The sequence below is a fragment of the Folsomia candida genome, unplaced genomic scaffold (genome assembly GCF_002217175.1).
Source record: "Folsomia candida strain VU population unplaced genomic scaffold, ASM221717v1 Fcan01_Sc001, whole genome shotgun sequence".
Lineage (NCBI taxonomy): Eukaryota > Metazoa > Arthropoda > Collembola > Entomobryomorpha > Isotomidae > Folsomia > Folsomia candida.
In genome coordinates, this window is record NW_019091193.1 from 2,336,245 (window position 1) to 2,357,328 (window position 21,084).

General features: G+C 38.3%; 7 protein-coding genes across 8 annotated transcripts; 4 read left to right on the forward strand and 3 right to left on the reverse strand.

The window, feature by feature from the left end:
- Positions 1-1,088: 1,088 nt before the first annotated feature.
- LOC110862720 lies at positions 1,089-2,544 on the forward strand. The gene is made up of 2 exons (XM_022111937.2): positions 1,089-1,379; positions 1,774-2,544. Exons 1-2 carry the CDS (start codon positions 1,156-1,158, stop codon positions 2,423-2,425), a joined length of 876 nt encoding a protein of 291 aa, XP_021967629.1. The 5' UTR covers positions 1,089-1,155; the 3' UTR covers positions 2,426-2,544.
- A 422-nt stretch (positions 2,545-2,966) lies between these two features.
- LOC118433835 (platelet glycoprotein Ib alpha chain-like) lies at positions 2,967-4,347 on the reverse strand. Its single transcript, XM_035846152.1, has 3 exons — positions 4,201-4,347; positions 3,660-3,843; positions 2,967-3,590 (listed from the first exon to the last, which is right to left on the reverse strand). Exons 1-3 carry the CDS (start codon positions 4,303-4,305, stop codon positions 3,163-3,165), a joined length of 717 nt encoding a protein of 238 aa, XP_035702045.1. The 5' UTR covers positions 4,306-4,347; the 3' UTR covers positions 2,967-3,162.
- A 924-nt stretch (positions 4,348-5,271) lies between these two features.
- On the reverse strand, positions 5,272-7,403 carry LOC110842031 (cell wall integrity and stress response component 4). Of its 2 annotated transcripts, none has more exons than XM_022087732.2 (9): positions 7,270-7,403; positions 7,121-7,176; positions 6,858-6,972; positions 6,563-6,791; positions 6,331-6,499; positions 6,128-6,264; positions 5,921-6,028; positions 5,525-5,662; positions 5,272-5,438 (listed from the first exon to the last, which is right to left on the reverse strand). In XM_022087732.2, exons 1-6 carry the CDS (start codon positions 7,343-7,345, stop codon positions 6,160-6,162), a joined length of 750 nt encoding a protein of 249 aa, XP_021943424.1. In that variant the 5' UTR covers positions 7,346-7,403; the 3' UTR covers positions 5,272-5,438; positions 5,525-5,662; positions 5,921-6,028; positions 6,128-6,159. The 2 variants fall into 2 exon arrangements, with proteins under 2 accessions (XP_021943424.1, XP_021943425.1); XM_022087733.2 differs by having other exon boundaries at positions 5,525-5,665.
- Positions 7,404-8,260: 857 nt separating this feature from the next.
- LOC118434186 (mucin-2-like) lies at positions 8,261-9,930 on the reverse strand. Its single transcript, XM_035847057.1, has 2 exons — positions 9,657-9,930; positions 8,261-9,380 (listed from the first exon to the last, which is right to left on the reverse strand). Exons 1-2 carry the CDS (start codon positions 9,774-9,776, stop codon positions 8,295-8,297), a joined length of 1,206 nt encoding a protein of 401 aa, XP_035702950.1. The 5' UTR covers positions 9,777-9,930; the 3' UTR covers positions 8,261-8,294.
- A 1,658-nt stretch (positions 9,931-11,588) lies between these two features.
- On the forward strand, positions 11,589-13,175 carry LOC110861196. Its single transcript, XM_022110311.2, has 2 exons — positions 11,589-11,901; positions 12,373-13,175. Exons 1-2 carry the CDS (start codon positions 11,669-11,671, stop codon positions 13,022-13,024), a joined length of 885 nt encoding a protein of 294 aa, XP_021966003.1. The 5' UTR covers positions 11,589-11,668; the 3' UTR covers positions 13,025-13,175.
- A 1,477-nt stretch (positions 13,176-14,652) lies between these two features.
- Positions 14,653-16,089, forward strand: LOC110863202. Its single transcript, XM_022112457.2, has 2 exons — positions 14,653-15,000; positions 15,280-16,089. The coding sequence occupies exons 1-2, from the start codon at positions 14,771-14,773 to the stop codon at positions 15,914-15,916; spliced, it is 867 nt and encodes a 288-aa protein (XP_021968149.1). The 5' UTR covers positions 14,653-14,770; the 3' UTR covers positions 15,917-16,089.
- Positions 16,090-18,799: 2,710 nt separating this feature from the next.
- Positions 18,800-20,956, forward strand: LOC118433861. The gene is made up of 4 exons (XM_035846262.1): positions 18,800-19,597; positions 19,670-19,770; positions 19,833-19,968; positions 20,239-20,956. The coding sequence occupies exons 1-4, from the start codon at positions 19,514-19,516 to the stop codon at positions 20,587-20,589; spliced, it is 672 nt and encodes a 223-aa protein (XP_035702155.1). The 5' UTR covers positions 18,800-19,513; the 3' UTR covers positions 20,590-20,956.
- Positions 20,957-21,084: the final 128 nt, after the last annotated feature.

Below are 21,084 nucleotides of genomic sequence, written 5' to 3' on the forward strand. Positions count from 1 at the left end.
TTTTTTGCACTGTAAATTCGTGCTGAGTCCTGCTGAGAGGTCCCATCGATTCCATTGAATTGGATTTCACTTAAGGGATGTACCACGGACTCAAAAACATATTTTAAGAAATTTTATTTCCCCACCTCCCCCCCATTTTCAGCAAAATGTCGAGAAATTGACCCAATTAGCTCCTACCGGCCAAAATCATCAAAAAACCTGGATGATGTGACCTTCTGACCTTTTGTCTATATCGGGGAATGTCTTTGACCGATTTTACGTAGATTAGATCAACTCGCTTGTTAAAAGATTTTTCTGATGTGAAAATCTTCTCATTTGTAAAAAGAATCCTGCTCTCTGTTTTGGAGCGTACCGCTTTAGGTGACTCCTACATTTCTTTAATCTGGCCTTCCTCTGGGGTACGATCAGCAGGTGGCAAGTACTTCGTTTCAAAGCCCTAAGCCTAGGGTTCAGTTTGAACACTTATTGGATAAGTTGCATCCACACTGTCAGCAGTGAGCCCGGTTTCCGTTGGAATTTCATGAATTTCTTCGGATTTCAGGCTTGAGAGGTTTCACGATGGGTGTGGTCCTTGGAGGTTTTCAAAAAATTCTTCTTCGAATGTTCTTTGTCGATACGGTCCCCATGAACCTTTTTATAGTCCGTTGGGCTAAATTAAAGTACAACTTTGACTTTTTCAACACATATAAAATTCACTATATTTCTTTGATTTTTTTTGTGAAAAACTATCGCCGCCCGCTTCTCTTCAATTTCCTATGTATTTATCCAGATGTTCAAAAATTACGAAGTCCATAGTGAATCATAATGTAAATCGCATGGCGAATCTAATGCACTTATCAGATTTTAATTCTGGAGCGTAGTTTTTTAGCAATCAGCTAGTGACACTTGAGCCTTTACAACTAGGTATATGTACATAGATTGTCACACAATAATCACAATACTTAAATACATATGTATCGTACACACAAGTCAGAATTTTGTCCCCTAATATGATGTATGTCATGCTTTACTGGACGAGTCTTATCTTATCATTTGATTGACCACCAATTATTAATTTTATCCGATGAACACACCGAATGAAAAGTGGAGCTCGCAGTCTGCTAAGGCATCATTCGATTAATTAAAATTAGTGAGAATACATACATACCCTTAAAAATGAGTAAATTACGGCTCCTATCGATTGTCTTGCTCTCCGCGATATCCGAATCGTGGGGGCAAGTTATTCCAGCTAACATCATCTTTTACCGAAGTGACGGCCAGTCGTATCCCACGGGGGGCTTACTCCCTTTAGAGGTACCTGACATGAGTATGGCGACAGAGTTAGTAACCTTTCTAACCCCACCAGCCGGAGTGACCATTATTGCGTGTGCCACAGGGATGTAAGTCAGAAATATACGTATGCAAATGCGTTTTGGGCCTGACTAAAGATGTACATAAATACGTCAATTTAAATTTAAAAGCCGCAAAAATTTAACTATTTAAAAAAATGCTTTCAATTTTTATAATCGCATCAGAATTTAGAACGAAACAGCATTTTAAAACTCCCACTCCGGGGCGACAGTCAAATTCTTCCATTTTGCAGCCAGTTTGAAATACAAGGCGCAAGAAACCACTTCCCGCTATATTTTGTACGGCTCTTGACTAGATGGCGCATGTATCTTGCACCTTGCATTTCTTGCTTTTCCGTGCAAAAATTGAACCAACCCGCAAAAAGCGAAACACTTTATGCAACGAGTTTAAGGTCATATGTAAAAATTTAAATTAAACCCCTAGATGGAGATTCTTTCCCCTCCCTACTTATGAAGTTGTCAACCCCTCCGTGATGGGATATCAACTCGGGGCGAATGATAAGGAGATATGTTACAATGTTGGGACCGGAATCGAACTCAGGGGCTCACGTTCATATCGAAGTATTAGCGAACAAGATTTGAATCTGGACGCTATTCACATCTTTACCGAAACTTACGGGGGTGGAAGCAGAAAAACCTTGCCCCCATACGCAACCGATGGGGAAGATGTAGAAGCCAATATCCCCTCACTTTTCGGCAACGTCAGATCCTTCGCCATCACGGGAGCTCAGCCGTCTACCCCAGACGCTACTGGCGGAAATACACCGGTTATCAAAATCATGTCAGACCCCTTAGGAAATCCGGCCAACGGAGCGGTCTGTTTTATTCTCAACGGGCAAATTAGTGCTACGGAAATTGGACGGATGCATTTTCAACAGGTCATGAGATACGTTGATGACGCTGATGGATTGACAAAAGAACTAACGATGGGAAGTTTTCGCCATTTTACGCTCGATTTGGAGGGCGCTGCTCCTACGGATTGTCCAGTAAGGTCCACAGTCGGCCAGCTGAGGACACCAGCGTTTGGAATTCCGCAGATGTTTGAGAGGGTGGAGAATTTTAAGAAATTTGATTAGTTTTCATGCTATGGAAATTTTAAACAAAATTGTATGCAGTTTTTATTGTACATGATTGGGGTTAGAAAGTTTGTAATAAAGTTGAATTGCCAAATTTCGAAATAAAAATATTTCGTTTATTTTATCTGTGTCGATATGGTTACATGCTTAATATGTGCATATATATTAAGGAAATAAATATACATACATACATTAGGCAAATGCGATGTGGGCAAATGGTTTTTTGGAGTATGTCAGAATGATTGGGCTACTGATAAGTCCATTTGTGAGAGATAAGTGGACACAATTGGGTGTTATGTCACCTTGTTAAAAGTTCAGGCTAAATTTTCACACGCCAATAATGTGTCCATTCCTTTTAGGCCATACCATTTTTATTTGAGTATAACTACAGTATGTACATATGTAGGTAAAACTGTACGCTCACCGTGTGCAAATGTATATGCAATTGATACCTAAAACGAACTAGTGTATGTAAAATGTGTCAATAGATACGAAATGATGTTCAGCTTTCAATGCAAATCTTTCCTGGAATTTTTGCAACATTAGTTGATTTATTCATTTAAATGTTCAACTCATTTCGAATTTACATATTTCGTATGAATTGGTACATACCGTCTGAAGATAATTAGTTCGTAATGTATACAAATTTGATTCCTGTGTCTTTTTATCATCAAATGGCAAGTTTTCAGATTTATGCAAACCTGGATACATAATTGAGAAAAGAAATACCACTTATCTTATGGGCTTATTGGGGGGAAGGTTATCGGTCCTGCGGGTACTGTGGGGAAAGTTATCGGTGCGATGGATACTGGTATCGTAGGGAAGGTTACCGGTCCGGTGGGTGCTGTGGGGAAAGTTACCGGTCCGGTGGACAATTGTACTGTAGGGAACGTTACCGGTCCGGTGGACAATTGTACTGTAGGGAACGTTACCGGTCCGGTGGACAATTGTACTGTAGGGAACGTTACCGGTCCGGTGGGTACTGTAGGAAACGTTACTGGTTCAGGGGGTACTGTAGGGAAAGTGACTGGTCCTGTAGGTACAGTGGGGAAAGTTGCCGGAGTAGGTGGTACCGTAGGGAAAGTTACCGGTCCTGTAGGCGCTGTGGGGAACGTTCCCGGTACGGTTGGTGTAGAAGACCCTTCATCAATTGTTGCAAAAGTTTCTGAACCATTATTTCCCATTATTAAGAAAGCAAAAATAAATTAATGTTCGAAAGTTGAATATGAAAAACCTGAAGCTGTTGACGGACTAATAGTTGTTGCAGGATCGGGTGGAGGAGGAGGAGGATTTGCAGCGTTGAAAATTCTGGTCAAAATGTTCTCAAGATACCATTTTCCTGGCAATTTTATTTTCCTCCCGTTCCGGAATCCAGTGATTTTGTCGGAATCTTTGACTAAATTATGAGATGCGGGATTCTGGAAAATTGGGAATTGTCCACTTCATTATTATTTATACGTATAAATATGTTAATGCGATTTTTAAGAACAATGGGCGTACTCATGGTAACTTTTGCAAAATCGCAAACTGAGGAGGTTAACCTAATCGGACAAGTTTAGCAAAATTTTCGAGATTTTGTACAGCTTGCTGTAAAACGATGGAATTTTTGTTCGAAAATGTGTCTAAAAAATTAATTTATTCATATGCTTTTATTTCGTACGACTATTTGCTAAATAACATGGGAAACTAAATAACACGGTGTCGTGTCGTGAGTACACCCAAAACAATTATGGACAAAAATGCTACGACAAAAATTAAAATTTTTTGAAAATTACCTCAATACTTCCTCCCCCATTGGCCGGACTTAAACCTGTAGTTAAAACTATGAAAAGAACACATAACAAATGTCGACGTCCCCTAATATTAGTTAAGTAGCTCATGTTTTATTTCGTTAAAATCTGGGAACAAATTAAGTACCGTAAAGTGATTTGAAACCAAGTGATCAATTTAACAGACAGTTGATTTATTTATATGCACCAGAAAAACTCCAGACAACCTTGTGCATAATTTCTGTCCTAGATTTTCATAATCTTCCATATCGGAATTTGTCGCATGCATTAGCAGCCCCACATTCCAGGTGTGGTCTGACTCAATTAAGTGACCTGACCAATATGCGATACTGGTAACAGGTAAGCAAACGTTATCCACTCAAGAATTTCCTGCCGGATGTGTATCAGAATTTGTCCCCGTTGGCTTGGCGAACTAAACTAAATGCTAGTAGATAATGCGTACGCATATGCAAACTTGAAATGCATTACAGTTCCTAATCTTATCCATACTTTTCATATTCATTTCAGTGTCATTTTGCAAAGTTTTACTTTCATTTTCCACTCTGTAAAATATACGACTACAAAAACGACTAAAATAACTTTGCAAAAATGCAAATTGCAATTTCAAAATTTTATCACAAAGATGGAAAAACGTCTTAGAAATCCAGTATTAAAATATCTGTAATATGTACGTACCAAGCGGTATTCATAAATATACATAAATACATATGTATGCACATACATATGCCTCTGTTCTGTCCAATTGGTATTGATTGATAAGTACCGTGAAGTAATACCTCGGTATTAAAGTTTTACCATACATTTGCTTCTGTATTTACCCGACATGTGATTAAAAACGCATTCGGTTTGAAAAACATCATGCACCAGAAATTGTTTTTTTGCAGGCATAATTTCTTGCACTAGTGTAATTAACACTGTAAAAATGCAAGAAATAAGCACCATTTAACGCACAATTAGATATATTTAGTGTGAATAGTGGGCAGATATGTAGCGCTTACTTATTTCTTACAAAGCAGTAGTGCAATAAATATGGAAAAGGTACAAGAAATTAATCACTTTTGGTTTGAACAATAATTTTTATTTAGCACAAAATTTAAATTCGTCGCAATCATAAAATATCCTTAAAACAATGCTGACCGCGTGGGTGGCGACCCCGTCGGTGGTATTCCACTCGGGCTGCACATGGACACTTCAAACGGTATTCGGCAAGCAAACCTGTCCCACTTGAAGACAAGAACCAAAATTTGAAGTTATTTACGTACTTAATTAACTTTTACATATAAACTTTAACGTATATTTACATAATTACCGAATCAAAAAAGTATCCCCCACCGCATATTTCTAAAACTGGAGTGGCTGGTGGGGCACAAGTGTAATAAAGCGAGCAGTTGAATGGGTGACCAATGTTTCCGGCATAGCCGTCCGGACAAACCCAGTCGATGGGATCCTTCTTATTTCAACATGTAAATAGTTTATTAAATTTCTACACTCTTAGAAATCCAGTATTAAAATAATACCAAGCGGTATTCATATAAATATATGACTCTACCAAGGTGGTATTAATAATACCGTGTAGTAATAGTTCAGTATTAAAGTTTTACCATGTCGGTAGGAAACGGAACCGGTATAACAAGCTATTCAACTTTAATACCGAGAAATCAATACCTGCCTGACTATACTAAATTTCTAACTGTATGCAACTTACCAATGTGCTTCCTGGTGAAGTTGTGGGCGGTCGTGGCGATCCTGTCGGTGGGACTCCCGAACTGCACATCGGTACTTCGAACGGTATCCGGCAAGCAAACCTCTCCCACTGGATGACAAGTGTATACATACACAAAATTTGAATAATTACCAAATCAAAATAGTAGCCATTTAATTGGAGTAACTGCATACTAAGTTTAATAATTACCGAATCAAAAAAGTATCCCCCGCCACACAATTTTAAGATTGGCGTGGTATCTGGGTCACATGTGTAGTAGAGCGAGCAGTTGTACGGTGACCAATGTTACCGGTATAGCCGTCCGGACAAACCCAGTCGATGGGATCCTTAACGTAAATATTTTAGTAAATTTATTTTCTCAGGGAAAATTTGCAGTTGACTTCTCAACTTACGAGAGTGGTTACTGAACCCGTAGGAGACGAGGTGGGGGCTAATGTGGTCGTTGGTGGTGTGGTTGTGGTCACTACTTCGGTCGTAGCAGTCGGGTCGGTCGTGGTTGCTTCGGTTGTCGCGGTGGTTTCTTCAGTCGTGGCAGTCGAATCGGTCGTGGTCGTCACAGGACTGAAACCCATAAGTTTCAAAATTTCAAGATTTTGTATCCAATTTTTTTCTAAAAACTCTTACTTGTCTCCTTCACAAACGTAACGTAACAAAGTTCCTCGGAGACTACTGGACCACGTGGATGTCGGTTTGAAAACGTCATTGGTAACGGTAGCAGCGTATCCGGTTAAATTCATCGGGTGCCCAGCTTCCCATTCGTTCAACTCGCCAACATTGACATCCTCTCCGGTCGGTGCCCAGATGTACTTTGTCAGGGCAGGGTTGTACGCGGCTGAGGTCCATACTGTAAATTCTGCAAATGAGAAAAATGTAAAAAAAATGGTCAAATAAATGTCTAAAAGTATGAATGGTCCCTCACCAGCGTCATTTTTCACCATGAAAAGTCGAACTTCAAGATTTTCTTGGGCAGTCTCGACAGAAAGAAGCCTCATGTCGGTTTGATTACATGCGACCAAGGCTCCATTCCAATTGCTCTAATGTTCAAATTTTTATTGGAATAATTGTATATTTTTAAATAACTGCATAATTCAAGTATTTTTATTTTTCGAAAAAAATGAGAGAATGGGTAACCTTAACTCTAAAATTAATTACTGAGTTTATCAATTATTTATTTTGTCTTACTGTAGCCTCGCTAATTGTATAAGTCGACAATGCTGTAGAGCCGAGATACTTGAAACCTGGATTAGATAGATTTAAAAATCAATTAAAAAGTGTATCAAATTTTTAATTAATATTTATATAATTAATCATTTAGCACAAATAAGATTCACCTGTAGCCGTAGCGGCCGTGCAATAGGCTCCTCCAAGAAGTGTGATTGCCCAAAATTTCAGCATTTTTGTAACCATGACAATGACATGCGAACTGGGTGACGAGGACAGGACTCACCAAAAAAGTGTCACAATTGGTCGGGTGGACTCAATTAAGTATAATGAAAGGTGCTCATAAGTACATATATAGATTTAGATAAGGTTCATGTATGAAATCCTGTGCTTTGATATTTGCCCGCAGAGATTTTTACACGAGCAGATGTGATGCAACATGACTAGTTTTGGACTAATTATGGCTTGTTAAACGTTATCAATTAATTACCTTGATGCATAATTGTCGGAGGTTCACAATGAACTTGACTGTCATACCTTCCTTGATGTACCAGGGTTCGTAAAGCGTGAAGAAATTCCAGTTTAAATGTAGTTACATACATACATACATATATATATGTAGATCATATGTATTTGCATATTTAGCCACATTATGAACTAGACATGCATTGTCAAGACTTCTAAATTTTGGACTAATGTATACAACTAGACTAGTTGAACTAGTGTACTATCACATGGCCGGACTTTTGAAAGTGGCTGATAGTAGAGTTTTAGGATTAGAAATGCGTACATTTTTTAGGAACTCATTTAAAAAACTGATTTTTAAATGTTTTTAATCATTTTTTTATTGTAATTAATGATTTAGAAACAAGTTTGTAACAAAATTTGAGATGGATTTAAACAAGCTTACGTATGTGAACAGAACGAATTACATACATAAATATTTTTAATATGCAATTCACTTGTATACATAGATACATACATATTTAGACTACAAATTAAAATAGTCAAAATGTGATAATTTACATTAATGTGCATTGTTTTATGCATATGAATATATATCATAGATAGAATTTAGGGATGGTATAATTATACTGTATGTACATAACAAAAAATTACACCTATCATCATGACTGTATTCTCCCGTCTAAAGTTTCGTCCTTGTCCCTATTTTTATTGTAGTCGGAGCAGTCACTTAGGGTCCACTTACTGTAGTAGATATCGTAGGAACACTTACCGGCGGTGATCTGATTGTTGTAGGGACAGTTATCGGCGGTGCTCTGATTGTCGTAGGGACAGTTATTGTCGGGACAGTTATCGGCGGTGGTGGTGTAATTGTCGGGACAGTTATCGGCGGAGGTGGCGTAATTGTCGGGACGGTTATCGGCGGAGGTGGTGTAATTGTCGGGACAGTTATCGGCGGAGGTGGTGTAATTGTCGGGACGGTTATCGGCGGAGGTGGTGTAATTGTCGGGACAGTTATCGGCGGTGGTGGTGTAATTGTAGGGACGGTTATCGGCGGAGGTGGTGTAATTGTCGGGACGGTTATCGGCGGAGGTGGTGTAATTGTCGGGACAGTTATCGGCGGAGGTGGCGTAATTGTCGGGACGGTTATCGGCGGAGGTGGTGTAATTGTCGGGACGGTTATCGGCGGAGGTGGTGTAATTGTCGGGACGGTTATCGGCGGAGGTGGTGTAATTGTCGGGACAGTTATCGGCGGTGGTGGTGTAATTGTAGGGACGGTTATCGGCGGAGGTGGTGTAATTGTCGGGACGGTTATCGGCGGAGGTGGTGTAATTGTCGGGACGGTTATCGGCGGAGGTGGTGTAATTGTCGGGACAGTTATCGGCGGAGGTGGTGTAATTGTCGGGACGGTTATCGGCGGAGGTGGTGTAATTGTCGGGACAGTTATCGGCGGTGGTGGTGTAATTGTCGGGACAGTTATCGGCGGTGGGGGCGTAATTGTCGGGACAGTTATGGGCGGTCCTGGTGTAATTGTAGGGACGGTTGTTGGCGGTCTATATGTGGTAGTCGTTGGTGTTGTTGTAGTTGGTTGGGATGTTGTAGTTGTCGTAATTGGTTGCGATGTAGTTGTCGTAGTTGGTAGGGATGTAGTAGTTGAAGGGGTTCTAGTTGGCGGCCGAGGTGGTGGATTTGCTGCATTAAATAAGCTGGTCAAAATTCCCTCGGCGAACCAAAATCCGGGCCCCTTGAATAACTTTCTCCCGTTTCGAGAGTTGAGGGCTGTGGTATTAATAAAGTCTGAGTTCCGAACTTGTGTCTAAAAATACAAGACGCGTAAATTTAAATATTTTAAACTGATAAAACAGCCTTAAAATCAATTTTTTGTTATTATCCACTTTGAGCGGAAGAATTTTTCCGGCTAGTTACCTCATTTGCATATTTTGTCGTATTAACGACAAACTTGCAGTTTATTCAACACGCTATCGTCGAGAATGGGGACAGTGAGATTTATGCTAATGAGGTGACCAGCAAAAATAATTCCTCGGTATGTACATATATATGTATACAGATTTAACTTTTGACGTATTCTTACTTGAATTAATTCCTCAGCCAGAGCATTTCCAAAGAACACCAACGTGAAACAAAATAGACCGCAAGTTTGGAATGACGGTAATTTAAAATTTTTCTCCAGTACATAGTTCAGTTTCTTCATAATTAATTGTTTGCCGAAATTTCACCCATGCAAGACTATTTTGGTGTTTACAAGGTGTAAAATTACTACCGAGGTGATCAGACGACTATGTACTAACTTAATTTGAGTTTGAGGTTTATATACCGAAATTTCATGCAATTACGTAATCTCATTGCCTCCAGCTAATCCCACTACCGGACGTAAAGTTCTTATTATGCATGCAAAATATGTCATGCAGATCTTCATTATTTACATAACTAATTGCATCAAGAACTTAGTCGTACAGATAATCCTCTTTCCGGAAGTGAGTGCAACCACGCATTTGTTGATAAGCATTATGTTCATGAGAATTGTATAATTTTGACTCGATTACATTGGAATGTTATGGGGCACATTCCATCGTTATTTGATATTCCCTAAGAATTATGGATTTTCTGGCAATATATTCTTATTCGAAGAGTTGTACATACATCCATAGATGCAAATATTCATACATAGGTATGTATGTATTGCGTGTTTCCATAACGAATGAAGACCTGTACGGAGTAATCAGTAATTGTAATTGAGTTGTAAATCATTAATGATGATGATGATTAGTTATGTAAATCAGTAATGAATAATTAATAGGAATTGTAACTAAAAATGCGAAGGCATGAAGTGATCTTCTCCGATTTTGACCCTACAAATTTTAAATTGCTAATGCAGAGAAATAATTCGACCCATACCTTTAGGTTTTCTTTAATAGGCCTAATTTCGCTTTTACATAGACGAATTTTGAAATGCAGTAACGGCTAAAATCAGAATTTTGCATATTAACTAAAATTCGAAAGTCAAGCTATTAAATGTAAAAATTACACATAATGTTTGCTCTAAATCCATGCAAAAGTGTAAGCCAATGAAATTCATATAAAAATAATTACACATGAAAAACAAATGAGATCTACCAACTTAACGTTAGAAAATTTATTTGCGTGGAATAATTTTTTTGTAAAATCTTTAATACTAAAAAAAGTCCATTATATCTAGTGTAAAGCTAACGACCCGGCCCGGGCCCTTGTGGATCCCGGGCCTGGTATTTGGTACCACCATATACCACTGTTGTTACGGTGCTGCTAAGGGGGTGGTGCAAGGATGAATATTTTTTTTTCAAAAAAATCAAAAAATCAAAAGTTGGGGAATTGCATGCAATTTTGCGATGAATTTGGTTGTCAACCACGTTTCAAAAATGAAATAAATACATTTTATCCTGGCCTTCATCTCCGGAAATGAAGAATAAGCTCGGAGATTGTTAAGATCGGTCCAGTAGGGGTCATATAGGTCGGATAAGGTCGTTGGTACAGAATATTATAATTTGTAAAATTAGGCTAACAACCAAATTCATTGCAAAATTGCATGGAATTCCCCAACTATTGATTTTTCGATTTTGTTGAAAAATATTCATCCTTGCACCACCCCCTTAGGAGAAACCACGAACAAAAAAATGTTCTGGGTGCATCCGTTCCAATTTCCCCGTTATCTATTTCCCAATTAGCCTGCACAAACTTACATGTAATGTAAGATATGTAAGTGCAATGCGCTTAGTGCATGTGTTGATGTTCAAATAAAGATGTACTTCATGACACAAAATATACAAATATATAGACCACAGAGGCTCGAATTGGGCAAACTGATAAGTAAACACAAAGGTGAAAAATAAAAGTGTAATCAAATGCAAAGACCCAAATTTCAACGGTATAACCAGGTTGAAACAATTTAGTAATCTTATCTTCAAACAATGAACAATACGTTCACCTAATTAATTCCAACGCAATAAAATGCTTCGAAGAGGATAATATGTAAGTAATTCTGACAGTAAGGTTGTAATTGATCGTCTGAAGAGAAGCCGGCTTAATCTTTGTAACAACAAAGTATCCATGGCGAATTTTGATTTTCTCAGTTGCGTAACGCTGCTTGTGATTTTCTCAGCAACACTGGGAACAGGACAGGTTGCAAACATTCCCAAACTAGATTTGATAGAGATCGGCACTGGAAACACTTTACGGCTTGAAGGGCGAGTTTCTAATGTTCTTCTGGATCCGAAGGGTGTAGAATTTACCGATTTTTTCACAAATAATCCGGGCACGATTGCTGCTTGTGGTACTGGAATGTAAGACGACGAATAGGGAGCGTACTCACGTCAACCTTCATGTATCTCGCGAATAAGCATAAATATTTAGTTTGTGAAGTTTTGCGAAATTTACGAGATTTCGCAAAACTGTTGCTGGAAATGATTTTTTCGCAGATTTACCTATGTATTTAGATAATGGACATGTTTTTATTTGATGCAATTATGTTTTCCCAAACTCATCCCCACAATCACAATCAATCAATCAAAAAATTACAGAAATCCATGGGAACAACGTCAAAATAGTTGTTTTTAGTAGATTTATGCAGGCTTATTTAGCGAATCTCTTTACGACACAAATTTTTTGATCTTGGCAAGATTGCTAAATGAGTTGAGACGCGAAATAAGACGTTGTCGTGAGTACTTACCTTCAGACAAAATATTTATTACTTAAAATTTATGAATTCTTTTAAAAAGCACCACCATTATATTCACAATTAATAAAAATTTCAGCTGGAGATTCTACCCTCAGGCCGACTTCACCGTTCCTAATCTACTCACAATCGGGTATCAAATTGGTTCCAGCCCTGTCGAGGAATGTTTCGATATTGACGGGATCAGGGATTCTCTCGCGACAATGAAATCATTCCGTTCGATGGTCCTCCCCCCGGATAACATGAACCAACCAGCAATTCACATATTTAGCGGAGTGTACGGAGTCGGAATATATAGCCCCCTGTTCTTCCCAGACGATTTTGTGAATGGCCCCGTAGATATCTCGAGATTCGGGCCGGTAGGTTCCTTTTTGATTACGGGACAGGCGGACGTAATCCCGACTAATCCACAAGACCAGTTGGTGCCAGTATTTAAACTCTTTCCTTCCGGCACTCCCGACCCATTGAAGCCGCCGGTGTGTTTCATTTTGAGAAACGATAATTCAGCCAGTGCCAACAAGTTTCATTTTCAGGGGACAATGAATTTCGATGATGAAAACGGAGTTCCAACAACGATCACAGTGGGGGCTATTGATTATCGTTCGTACGACCAGATTAGTGACGATCCGAGAGCATTTTGTCCAAAGAGCGTGGATGTGCGGGGGACTGACAACTTGGGGTTTATTCCAGGAAATGGGGTGACTCAGAAGCAGAAAATTGTGCGGGTTTAATTGGTGAATGAATGGAATATTTATGTATGCGTCACATTACTGATTGCCTGCCACAATTTTACTTAAAGCAATTTTAAATTACTTTCTGCTACTATTATTTTAAAAAAACATGCAATAAAATTGGAGCAAAAGTCCGAGTTGGTACAATTTATGTAGGTTAGTCTTACGCCGATTCCGTACTTTATGTACATACGGATGTACATACATGTGTACATACTTATGTATGTATGTACATTTGCAATAATGTCTAATTAATTAAATCTTCCCTGCTAATCTTTTGCATAATTAGACGCATGTAATGCGACAAAGTGTATGTATGTATGTTGCACGTTGTCGGGCAATTCACCCATTACAGTTTAGAATGAGGTAAAGTAAACAAGTTCCTGTGCTTTGTCACTCTGGATTATAAACGTGTGCATGTACATCAAATATAGATAAAACTATTCTCAAAAACCCGGAGAGAAAATTATGTCTCTCGATTACATAAGTACTTTTTTGAACATGAACATGCGTTTGGTACGCAAGGAGGGGCCATGTAAACCAGATAAGTGTGCAGTTCTCACCATGGTTATCTGCACAAACATTAAACTCACAATTGCTTCAATACACGCGGATATTGATGGATCTACGAGTTAAGAAAGTGCATTGATTTTGGAGTGGGTGATTGTTATATACGCTTTGATTTATGACCCGGTAACCTTTTTAATTAATGGGATTGTATGTTGAGCGTTATCAATACATTTAGATATTCAATTTGAGAATGAGATCCAGTAAATAAGTGCCTGTTGTGTTCGTTAGCCTATAACCAGTATACACATAAAATATAGATAAAGCAATTATCGGAACAGCGGTAAGAGATTGTTGTCATATAATTATGCATTTGAACGTGGAAAGTTCACTTAAACCAGATAAATAAGCGTGCATTTTCCATCATGCGACATGAATTCACAAACGTTGCATATGTAGGTATTTATGTACATAAGTGCAATTTGTCGCTAGGATACATACATATATAAATGCATATACTCATATGTATGCATATGAGTATATGTATACACATCAATATAATATAAGAGTACCTATATTTAACATGTATATTTATCAATATGAAATATGTATATATGATGGTGTACGTATTTATATTTAATTATCGTAATTTATAGTTATGACTCAACGGTTTATAATACATATTGAATATTGCTACTAGATTTTACCAACATTAATTGTGTTAACAAAATTTTTGAATTTTAACGAGCGTTCTAAAAAATGTATGAATCCTTGTTTTCTTTAGTGAATGGATAATATTGGTATACAGTAACATATGCAAATATATTAATTAATTCTAAAAATTCTACTTTATACATAAGCAGTTGTAAAGTACTCGTTTCATCTTAAATGTGAAATTAATGTCAATATCGATATCATCAAATTTCGACATTGGTGCAAGCAACATTTTGAGATTTCTAAATATCTAAATAAAAAAATGACTCTAACCTCAGCCGTATAAAATAACTCGGTCGTACTCCATATCCAATCAATTTACTCATCCTCAATACTTTTAATCTAATCTCGATTTCAATTAGGTAAAACATGTCGATTAAACAAATAATTATGTCAGACGGTGCATTGTTCAATTTTTGTAGGTTGTATAACCACAAAAAACCTGGTTAATAAATGGATCATTGGCTTTCCATTTAATTTTCTTTGCATAAATATATTCCTTATTTAAATTGGCAGTATAATAAAATGGGCCATTTTTGTAAAACCATTCTGTCCGTAGTGCTAATTGTCACCATAGCGGTACAAATTAATGGCCAAGTCACTCCAGCCGTACTAATTTTCACTCAACCTGGAAATAATTTAGGACCGTACAGTTTAAAATTGGAGGAGGCCGATGTCCCCAGCAACGAGCAGGGTTTCATCGATTTCTTGACCCTCATTCCAGACGTGTCAATCGTCGTTTGTGGGATCGGAATGTAAGTAATCGAACACATTATGTGAATGGATAATTTCGTAACAAAAATTAGTAGCCCGATTCACTCGGATGTTTGTAAGCTGGGAAATTTTTGTGGAAATACATATTTTAAAAATACATAATAATTCTAAATCTGTGCGCTAAAATTGATGCAAATTTGCAACTTTCGTAAATTTTTTGTACCCTTTCTAATACAAGTTTGACATTCCAGAATTTTACAGGGTTACAGATCAGCATGAATTATTGTTAGAAAATTGAAACTATTTCTACGAACTTGCAGATGGAGGTTCTATCCTGATGCCGATTTCCAAGGTAGCCCGGGCAACATAGGGTACCAAATCGGTGGGAACTTACAACCTCAATGCTACGATTTGGACACACTTGGTCCTGCCTTTGCCGCCATGAAGTCGTATCGCTCTCTCGGCGGGGAAAATTTAAATCAGCAAGCAATCCACGTTTTTGAAGAGGAGTTCGGAATTGGGAGAAGTTTCAGCATTCTCGCCCCGATAGATTTTACTAATGGACCAATATTAAATATTCCGACATCCTTCGGACCCGTCGGTTCATTCCTGATCACAGGACAGGCCGATGCCAACCCATCCGTTCCAGATTATGCGTTGGCGCCAGTGTTTAAAATATTTGATGACGAGACCGCCAATCCCTCCTTGCCATCGGTCTGTTTCTCGCTGGCGACTCCGGATGAGTCGGGAGTCTTAAACAAGTTTCACTTTCAGGGTAGGATGACCTATAATGATTCAGGTGTCCCGACCCTGATCACGATGGGAGCATTGGATTACGCTTCGTATGATTCGATTAGTTCAAATCCGGTCGAATTTTGTCCCAAGATAGTGGAGGTGAGGGTAATTAAGGAAGAGCTAATGGCCCCACGAATGATAAAGTCGATTCGATTAATGTAAATATTGAGCGAATCAAATTTACTTGGTTAATGAAATATTTGCATAGGATAAGTCAAATCTTGGATGATTAATTAGTTTTTGAAATTTGAATTCAATTTGTGGAATTATTAAATTGAAAAATATTCATAACGCAATTAGTGGACAAATAAATAAATGGAAAATTATTGATTTCACCTGTAAAGGTTGTTAACGATTATTTATTAATGTAATTACAGATACATTCATAACTCGAATATTTTATATACCTAAGTCTTAACGCAAGGGTAATGCAATTGCATTACCATAAAATACACTAATTGCTTAAGCAATTAGTGTGTTAAATATAAATATGTATGTACATACAGATGAACGTGGATTTTATGCACATAATATGTACGGATATATACGGATGTACTTAGATATTATCTAAGTACATCCGTATCCAATTATAGAAAAGCTGCTATTACTCTTAAGACGATAAATAGAAATTGTACATGTACATAAAGTATGTAAGTAACCATTGAAAGTGCATGGACATATTATGCAAATGTAACTACTCACGTGCTGCAAATAGGTACATCTGTATTGCTGGGGTTGTATTGCATAGATAATTACCTACAATTCTCCCGAGACCTGTAATTATGTACGTCTAAACTTCTCCGCATTTGCTGGTATTTAATTAAAATCTGTCTGTATGTATTTAGCATGACTGCATGACCTAAAACACAAGATCCAACCTTCATCCGGAATGCCACGGAAAACCTCCTACCCTAAAAATATACGCATCTAAAAATATTGCAAAACCTGTGACTGTACACAACTGGTAATGCATAAGAATACGCGGTTTTTAGTGACTCACACCTCCATATCTGTGACTCACACTGATAAAGTGTTACCATGTCTATATGACCATATCCATAATAACGAGCCATCGCGTTGTGACGATGAATGGTGAAAGTTCCATGCATTTCCATGCTGTGACATCCGAGTTACAAATGTTCACCGGATTTCTTAGCGTGTAGATTATTAGTCGGATAATGGACTAGACACGCCGTTCAAAAAATGATGAGCGTATGTATGTATCTGAAGCCAATTTTATTTGGTAATTGAACCCGTTCCCAAGAACACAAAGATGGTCAGATTGCGCACCATCGGAATTATTGATATTTAGCTTAATTATTTGTAGGGTGGTCATGCCACAGCAATTAAAGGCACGCCTGGTACGTATGTACATAAAGCTGGACTCCAATCTGGGTGTTTCTGTCGTCCTAATTTCGCAACAGTGTCACAGTATGGTAACTTATTTAGAATCGCGTGGACTGGAAAATCAATTCGTTTTGTTTTCACGTTACAAGGTTACGCTACCTATTTTTGGCTATGTAAATATTTGATTTTGCGTATTTACTTGTGTGAGAAGCATTGTTTTTTATGATATATCGATACGCCTTAACACCATAGTCAGTACGAGTAATATGCAGAGGTTAGATATCTCTGGTTGGATTCTAGACATTGTTTGTCTGTAGTGGGTCTAGAAAATTTAATATTCAGGGCAATAAAATTTCGCGAATGTAAATAGATTTGAAATTGGTTTGGAATGCTTTAAAATCTAGGCTGAGAAAGTAAATGCGAAAAATTTGAAATCCTTCCGTGATGCAATGAAAATATTGAATAATTAATATAGAGGAATAAAATGATGTGTTTTTTCAGCTTCCCATGATTTGATTGAATGCAAGATAGCTTATAATTTGAGGACTTTTAGTAGATAAATAATCCGTCAGAACGTTGGGGTAGGGGCCTCGGTAGGTTTCAAGATTTGAGAAAATATACGAATTTTTTGAAAATTTTAAGAATTTAATTTTTGACTAAAACTCTACTAAATCTGGCAAAATGGTATCTATCGCACTGGAAATGATACTAAAATGATTTCCCAAATGGTGTTAGAAATAACTAAATTATTTTTGTAAAATATTCGTGCATGATTGTCGGGTTTAGATTTCCTTCAAAATACTTAATTAGTAAAAAGCTTGAATTAAAAAATTTTAATTTTTAACCAGTGTAAAAGAACAATTAAATAGGTGATCGTTTTGACACTGCTTCTCAGTTCTTGTTTGCCTCACCTACGGAAAACTACACCTTACACGAAATCAATTAGTGATTCCTACCATTTTTGGAACAATTATGTCGGTGGTTTGAAAAATATTGATGACTTGGGTCTTGTCGATCATTTCGTGATAAACCCAATACTACGAACGCATAAATCTTTGAAATACTATTGTATTTATAGGTATACATACGTCGTGTGTGTAGAAAAGTGTGGGCTTCCTTCCTCGTTCTTATCAGCGTTAGTATTGCCTAGTGGAATCGTGGCCATGCAAGCTGCCGGGTCCTTGAGGAAGCGTCGTCGTCGTAACCTCGCTAAAGTGACGGGGTTAGGTCTCCATGGTTACGAAGAGGGGAAGGACCGTTTCGACGTGAACAGATTATATCGCGGTGGTGGGATGGGGGACATTTGGGACGAGAGGGGTGAAAACGGTCTACCCGGTGATCGTGACAGGTTAGAATTCAAACTTGGTTAGGCAGTGTTTTGGGAAAAATTATCAATTTCAAGGTACATACACTCGTACAAATCGAGTATTAAAATAATACCAAGCGGTTTCATATATATATATATCTACTAAAGTGGTATTGATAGGTCCTTAATACGATGCATGCAGTAATAGCTCGGTATCAATTTACCATATCGGTAGTAATTTTTTACGCACCGGTAACTGTAACTTTAATACCAAGCGGTAGGAGGTTTAATACTGAGAAATCAATATCTGCTTGGCTACACTAGATTTCTAAGAGTGTATGTTTTTGCATTCCAATTAGACTTAATTCTATCTCCCCTTAAATAGTCTTTCGTCCGCCGGATCCTCCACCGCTACTGGAACCACCCGTCGAACCCGATATCCCCACCCACCAACTAATACAGACCCCGAACTCGGCGACTGGGCTCAATGGGGCGCCCCCACAATTACCACGATATCCCGCCCACCCACGGCGGAACCAGGCTCAACTAAAGCCGCCCGACCAACCCTGCTCAGCGCTAGGGCGGTGGGCCGACTCCACCAAATCTGCCTAGTTGGCGCCCTCGTGTGGGCATTACCGTGGCGATATGACACTAAAGCGAGACGGGTTATCCGTCACAGTCCCGGCGTTCATAAGGTGTGGTCCGTGGTCTGGTTCATCTTCGCGATTCAGAACACGATCCTCCTGGGGTATCAGTTCTACTCGTTCTTCGCTCGCGTCCAATTGGACAAAGGGAGCTACCGCCCAGTCTTTATGAACTCGTTCTGCGTCTTCTGGTACCTCTACTCCATCTCGTTGAACACGTTGATGTACATTTACCGAGAAAAGTTCCGGAATTATATAAATACGTTGTTGGAGTTTAATGAGAAGTGTGTAGGTAAGTGTGGAAGGGGTAAAGTGAGATAGGGCGGCAAGGTTGATAGGTTTCTTCTAGACAGGTACGTATTGCACCTGGATGGGTTGGAAGATCGAGGAAACGCTGTGCTGAAGGTTTGCATACCCGCGAATTTCGTACAGTTGGTGTTGTCCTGCATCCTGTACTTGTTCATGCCGTTTCAACCGTGGTACTTGACGAGCTATGTGTACGAGCCGGGAAATCCGCAGTGGTGGCTGGTCCTGGGTGCCTTACAGGTAATGGAATGGTTGCTATGGGGATGGTATTCTGTATTCTATAATAATCTTTTGTCATTACCTATTTTCCAGGAAATGGTCATGGCCGGTCAGACCATTGCGGTCTTTTGTCTCTTAGCCTGGATGTCTGTCGCACATGGGAACAGTGTCGAGTTTTGGCTGATGGAGGCTCAGTAAGTCAAAGTTTATGAAAACTTGGGAATTTTCAATTTCAGTCATTTCCATTTTCTCGCAGTCATAATAATGACACCGGGTACACTATCGACCAACTGCGGGATCCTCACACGGCGGTGGAAATGTATCGATCTCTTCAAGTAATGACTGGTCTCTTGAACGAGTGCATTGGTCCGGCGGCATTCCCAATTATGAAGGTAATTCGTTACGTCTTGTGCTAAATATTATGGGATGATATGATTTACGATGAGTAAATAATTCTGCAAGTCACGATTTTCCCTTCAAAAAGGTCTTACGGCATGCGAAATCTTGCCTACAATATTTTGAAAATTACCGTTCATATAAAATATCGCGATACAAATTTTGAAAATTACCCTCTTACGAAATTGCACAAAAGTTTAATTACTATTACGAGGAAATTATGCCTCTACAATCTGATTTTTCAAATTAACACCCCCAATTTTTAGATGGTCAACTGGACAGCGCTCGTTTCTTGCGGATATGTCTTGATCCGCTCCATGAATAACAAATTCATAGAGGAATTTCCAGCCATCTTGACCTATCCATTCGGTGTGGTCATTTGTGTCTGCTGTAGTTACGGGATGTTACAAATCTCCGCGGAAATGTTTGACATTGCGACATCCTTCCTCAACTCGTGGTCAGAAACGAAACATCAAAATCTGCGAAGGATTATGACATCTTGCGCCACGCTAAGAATTCAAGTCGGACAGTTTTACTTTGTCACGGTCTCCACGACGGTCACCTACTTTCAGAAGACATTCGACTACATTATCGATTGCATCGTGACGTTCCCGTAGAATATGTAAGGGGAAATGTTAAGATACAGATTTACCAAATTTTAGTAAATTTTTCGTCTGTAGATAGGTAATAATATGTAATTTCATAAAACCCCAAAGTTATATATTTAGTTTAAATTTCTGTGTTTAAATATTTATGAAATAGCTGTGACACACATAAAGTTTAATTGAAAATAAGTAAATCATAACGAATAATGCGTAAGATTAATTGAAATCCGTTTGCCACTAGGCCTGCATACTTTTTTAAGTTTCGTTCTGCTGAATAAAATGATTCTGAGGACACAATTTGTAAAATGTTTATTTCATGCACTCGTCAAGGTGGGTAAGACGATGATGCAATGTGACAATATGGACTTACGAATAAATTTGAAATTTCCTGTTTGAATTGTACCTAAATTTACAATATTTATGAATAAGGGTGCAATCATAAATTTATAAATTTATGAAAAAATCATGATTTTATATTCAGACTGTACTTGTTTAATTTTGCTATTT

Bases quoted from the DNA above. Each gene is read 5' to 3' on its own strand.
- LOC110862720 (XM_022111937.2), top strand. From the start codon at position 1,156: ATGAGTAAATTACGGCTCCTATCGATTGTCTTGCTCTCCGCGATATCC. The intron at 1,380-1,773 runs GTAAGTCAGAAA...TTAAACCCCTAG, and splicing joins ATTGCGTGTGCCACAGGGAT to ATGGAGATTCTTTCCCCTCC.
- LOC118433835 (XM_035846152.1), bottom strand. From the start codon at position 4,305: ATGAGCTACTTAACTAATATTAGGGGACGTCGACATTTGTTATGTGTT. The intron at 3,844-4,200 runs GTAATTTTCAAA...CCAATTTTCCAG, and splicing joins ATGGGGGAGGAAGTATTGAG to AATCCCGCATCTCATAATTT. The intron at 3,591-3,659 runs GTTTTTCATATT...ATAATGGTTCAG, and splicing joins TAGTCCGTCAACAGCTTCAG to AAACTTTTGCAACAATTGAT.
- LOC110842031 (XM_022087732.2), bottom strand. From the start codon at position 7,345: ATGGTTACAAAAATGCTGAAATTTTGGGCAATCACACTTCTTGGAGGA. The intron at 7,177-7,269 runs GTGAATCTTATT...TATCTAATCCAG, and splicing joins CACGGCCGCTACGGCTACAG to GTTTCAAGTATCTCGGCTCT. The intron at 6,265-6,330 runs GTAAGTTGAGAA...ATTTACGTTAAG, and splicing joins CGGGTTCAGTAACCACTCTC to GATCCCATCGACTGGGTTTG.
- LOC118434186 (XM_035847057.1), bottom strand. From the start codon at position 9,776: ATGAAGAAACTGAACTATGTACTGGAGAAAAATTTTAAATTACCGTCA. The intron at 9,381-9,656 runs GTAAGAATACGT...TTGTATTTTTAG, and splicing joins TGGCTGAGGAATTAATTCAA to ACACAAGTTCGGAACTCAGA.
- LOC110861196 (XM_022110311.2), top strand. From the start codon at position 11,669: ATGGCGAATTTTGATTTTCTCAGTTGCGTAACGCTGCTTGTGATTTTC. The intron at 11,902-12,372 runs GTAAGACGACGA...TAAAAATTTCAG, and splicing joins GCTGCTTGTGGTACTGGAAT to CTGGAGATTCTACCCTCAGG.
- LOC110863202 (XM_022112457.2), top strand. From the start codon at position 14,771: ATGGGCCATTTTTGTAAAACCATTCTGTCCGTAGTGCTAATTGTCACC. The intron at 15,001-15,279 runs GTAAGTAATCGA...ACGAACTTGCAG, and splicing joins GTCGTTTGTGGGATCGGAAT to ATGGAGGTTCTATCCTGATG.
- LOC118433861 (XM_035846262.1), top strand. From the start codon at position 19,514: ATGCCGTTTCAACCGTGGTACTTGACGAGCTATGTGTACGAGCCGGGA. The intron at 19,598-19,669 runs GTAATGGAATGG...CCTATTTTCCAG, and splicing joins TGGTCCTGGGTGCCTTACAG to GAAATGGTCATGGCCGGTCA. The intron at 19,969-20,238 runs GTAATTCGTTAC...CCCAATTTTTAG, and splicing joins CGGCATTCCCAATTATGAAG to ATGGTCAACTGGACAGCGCT.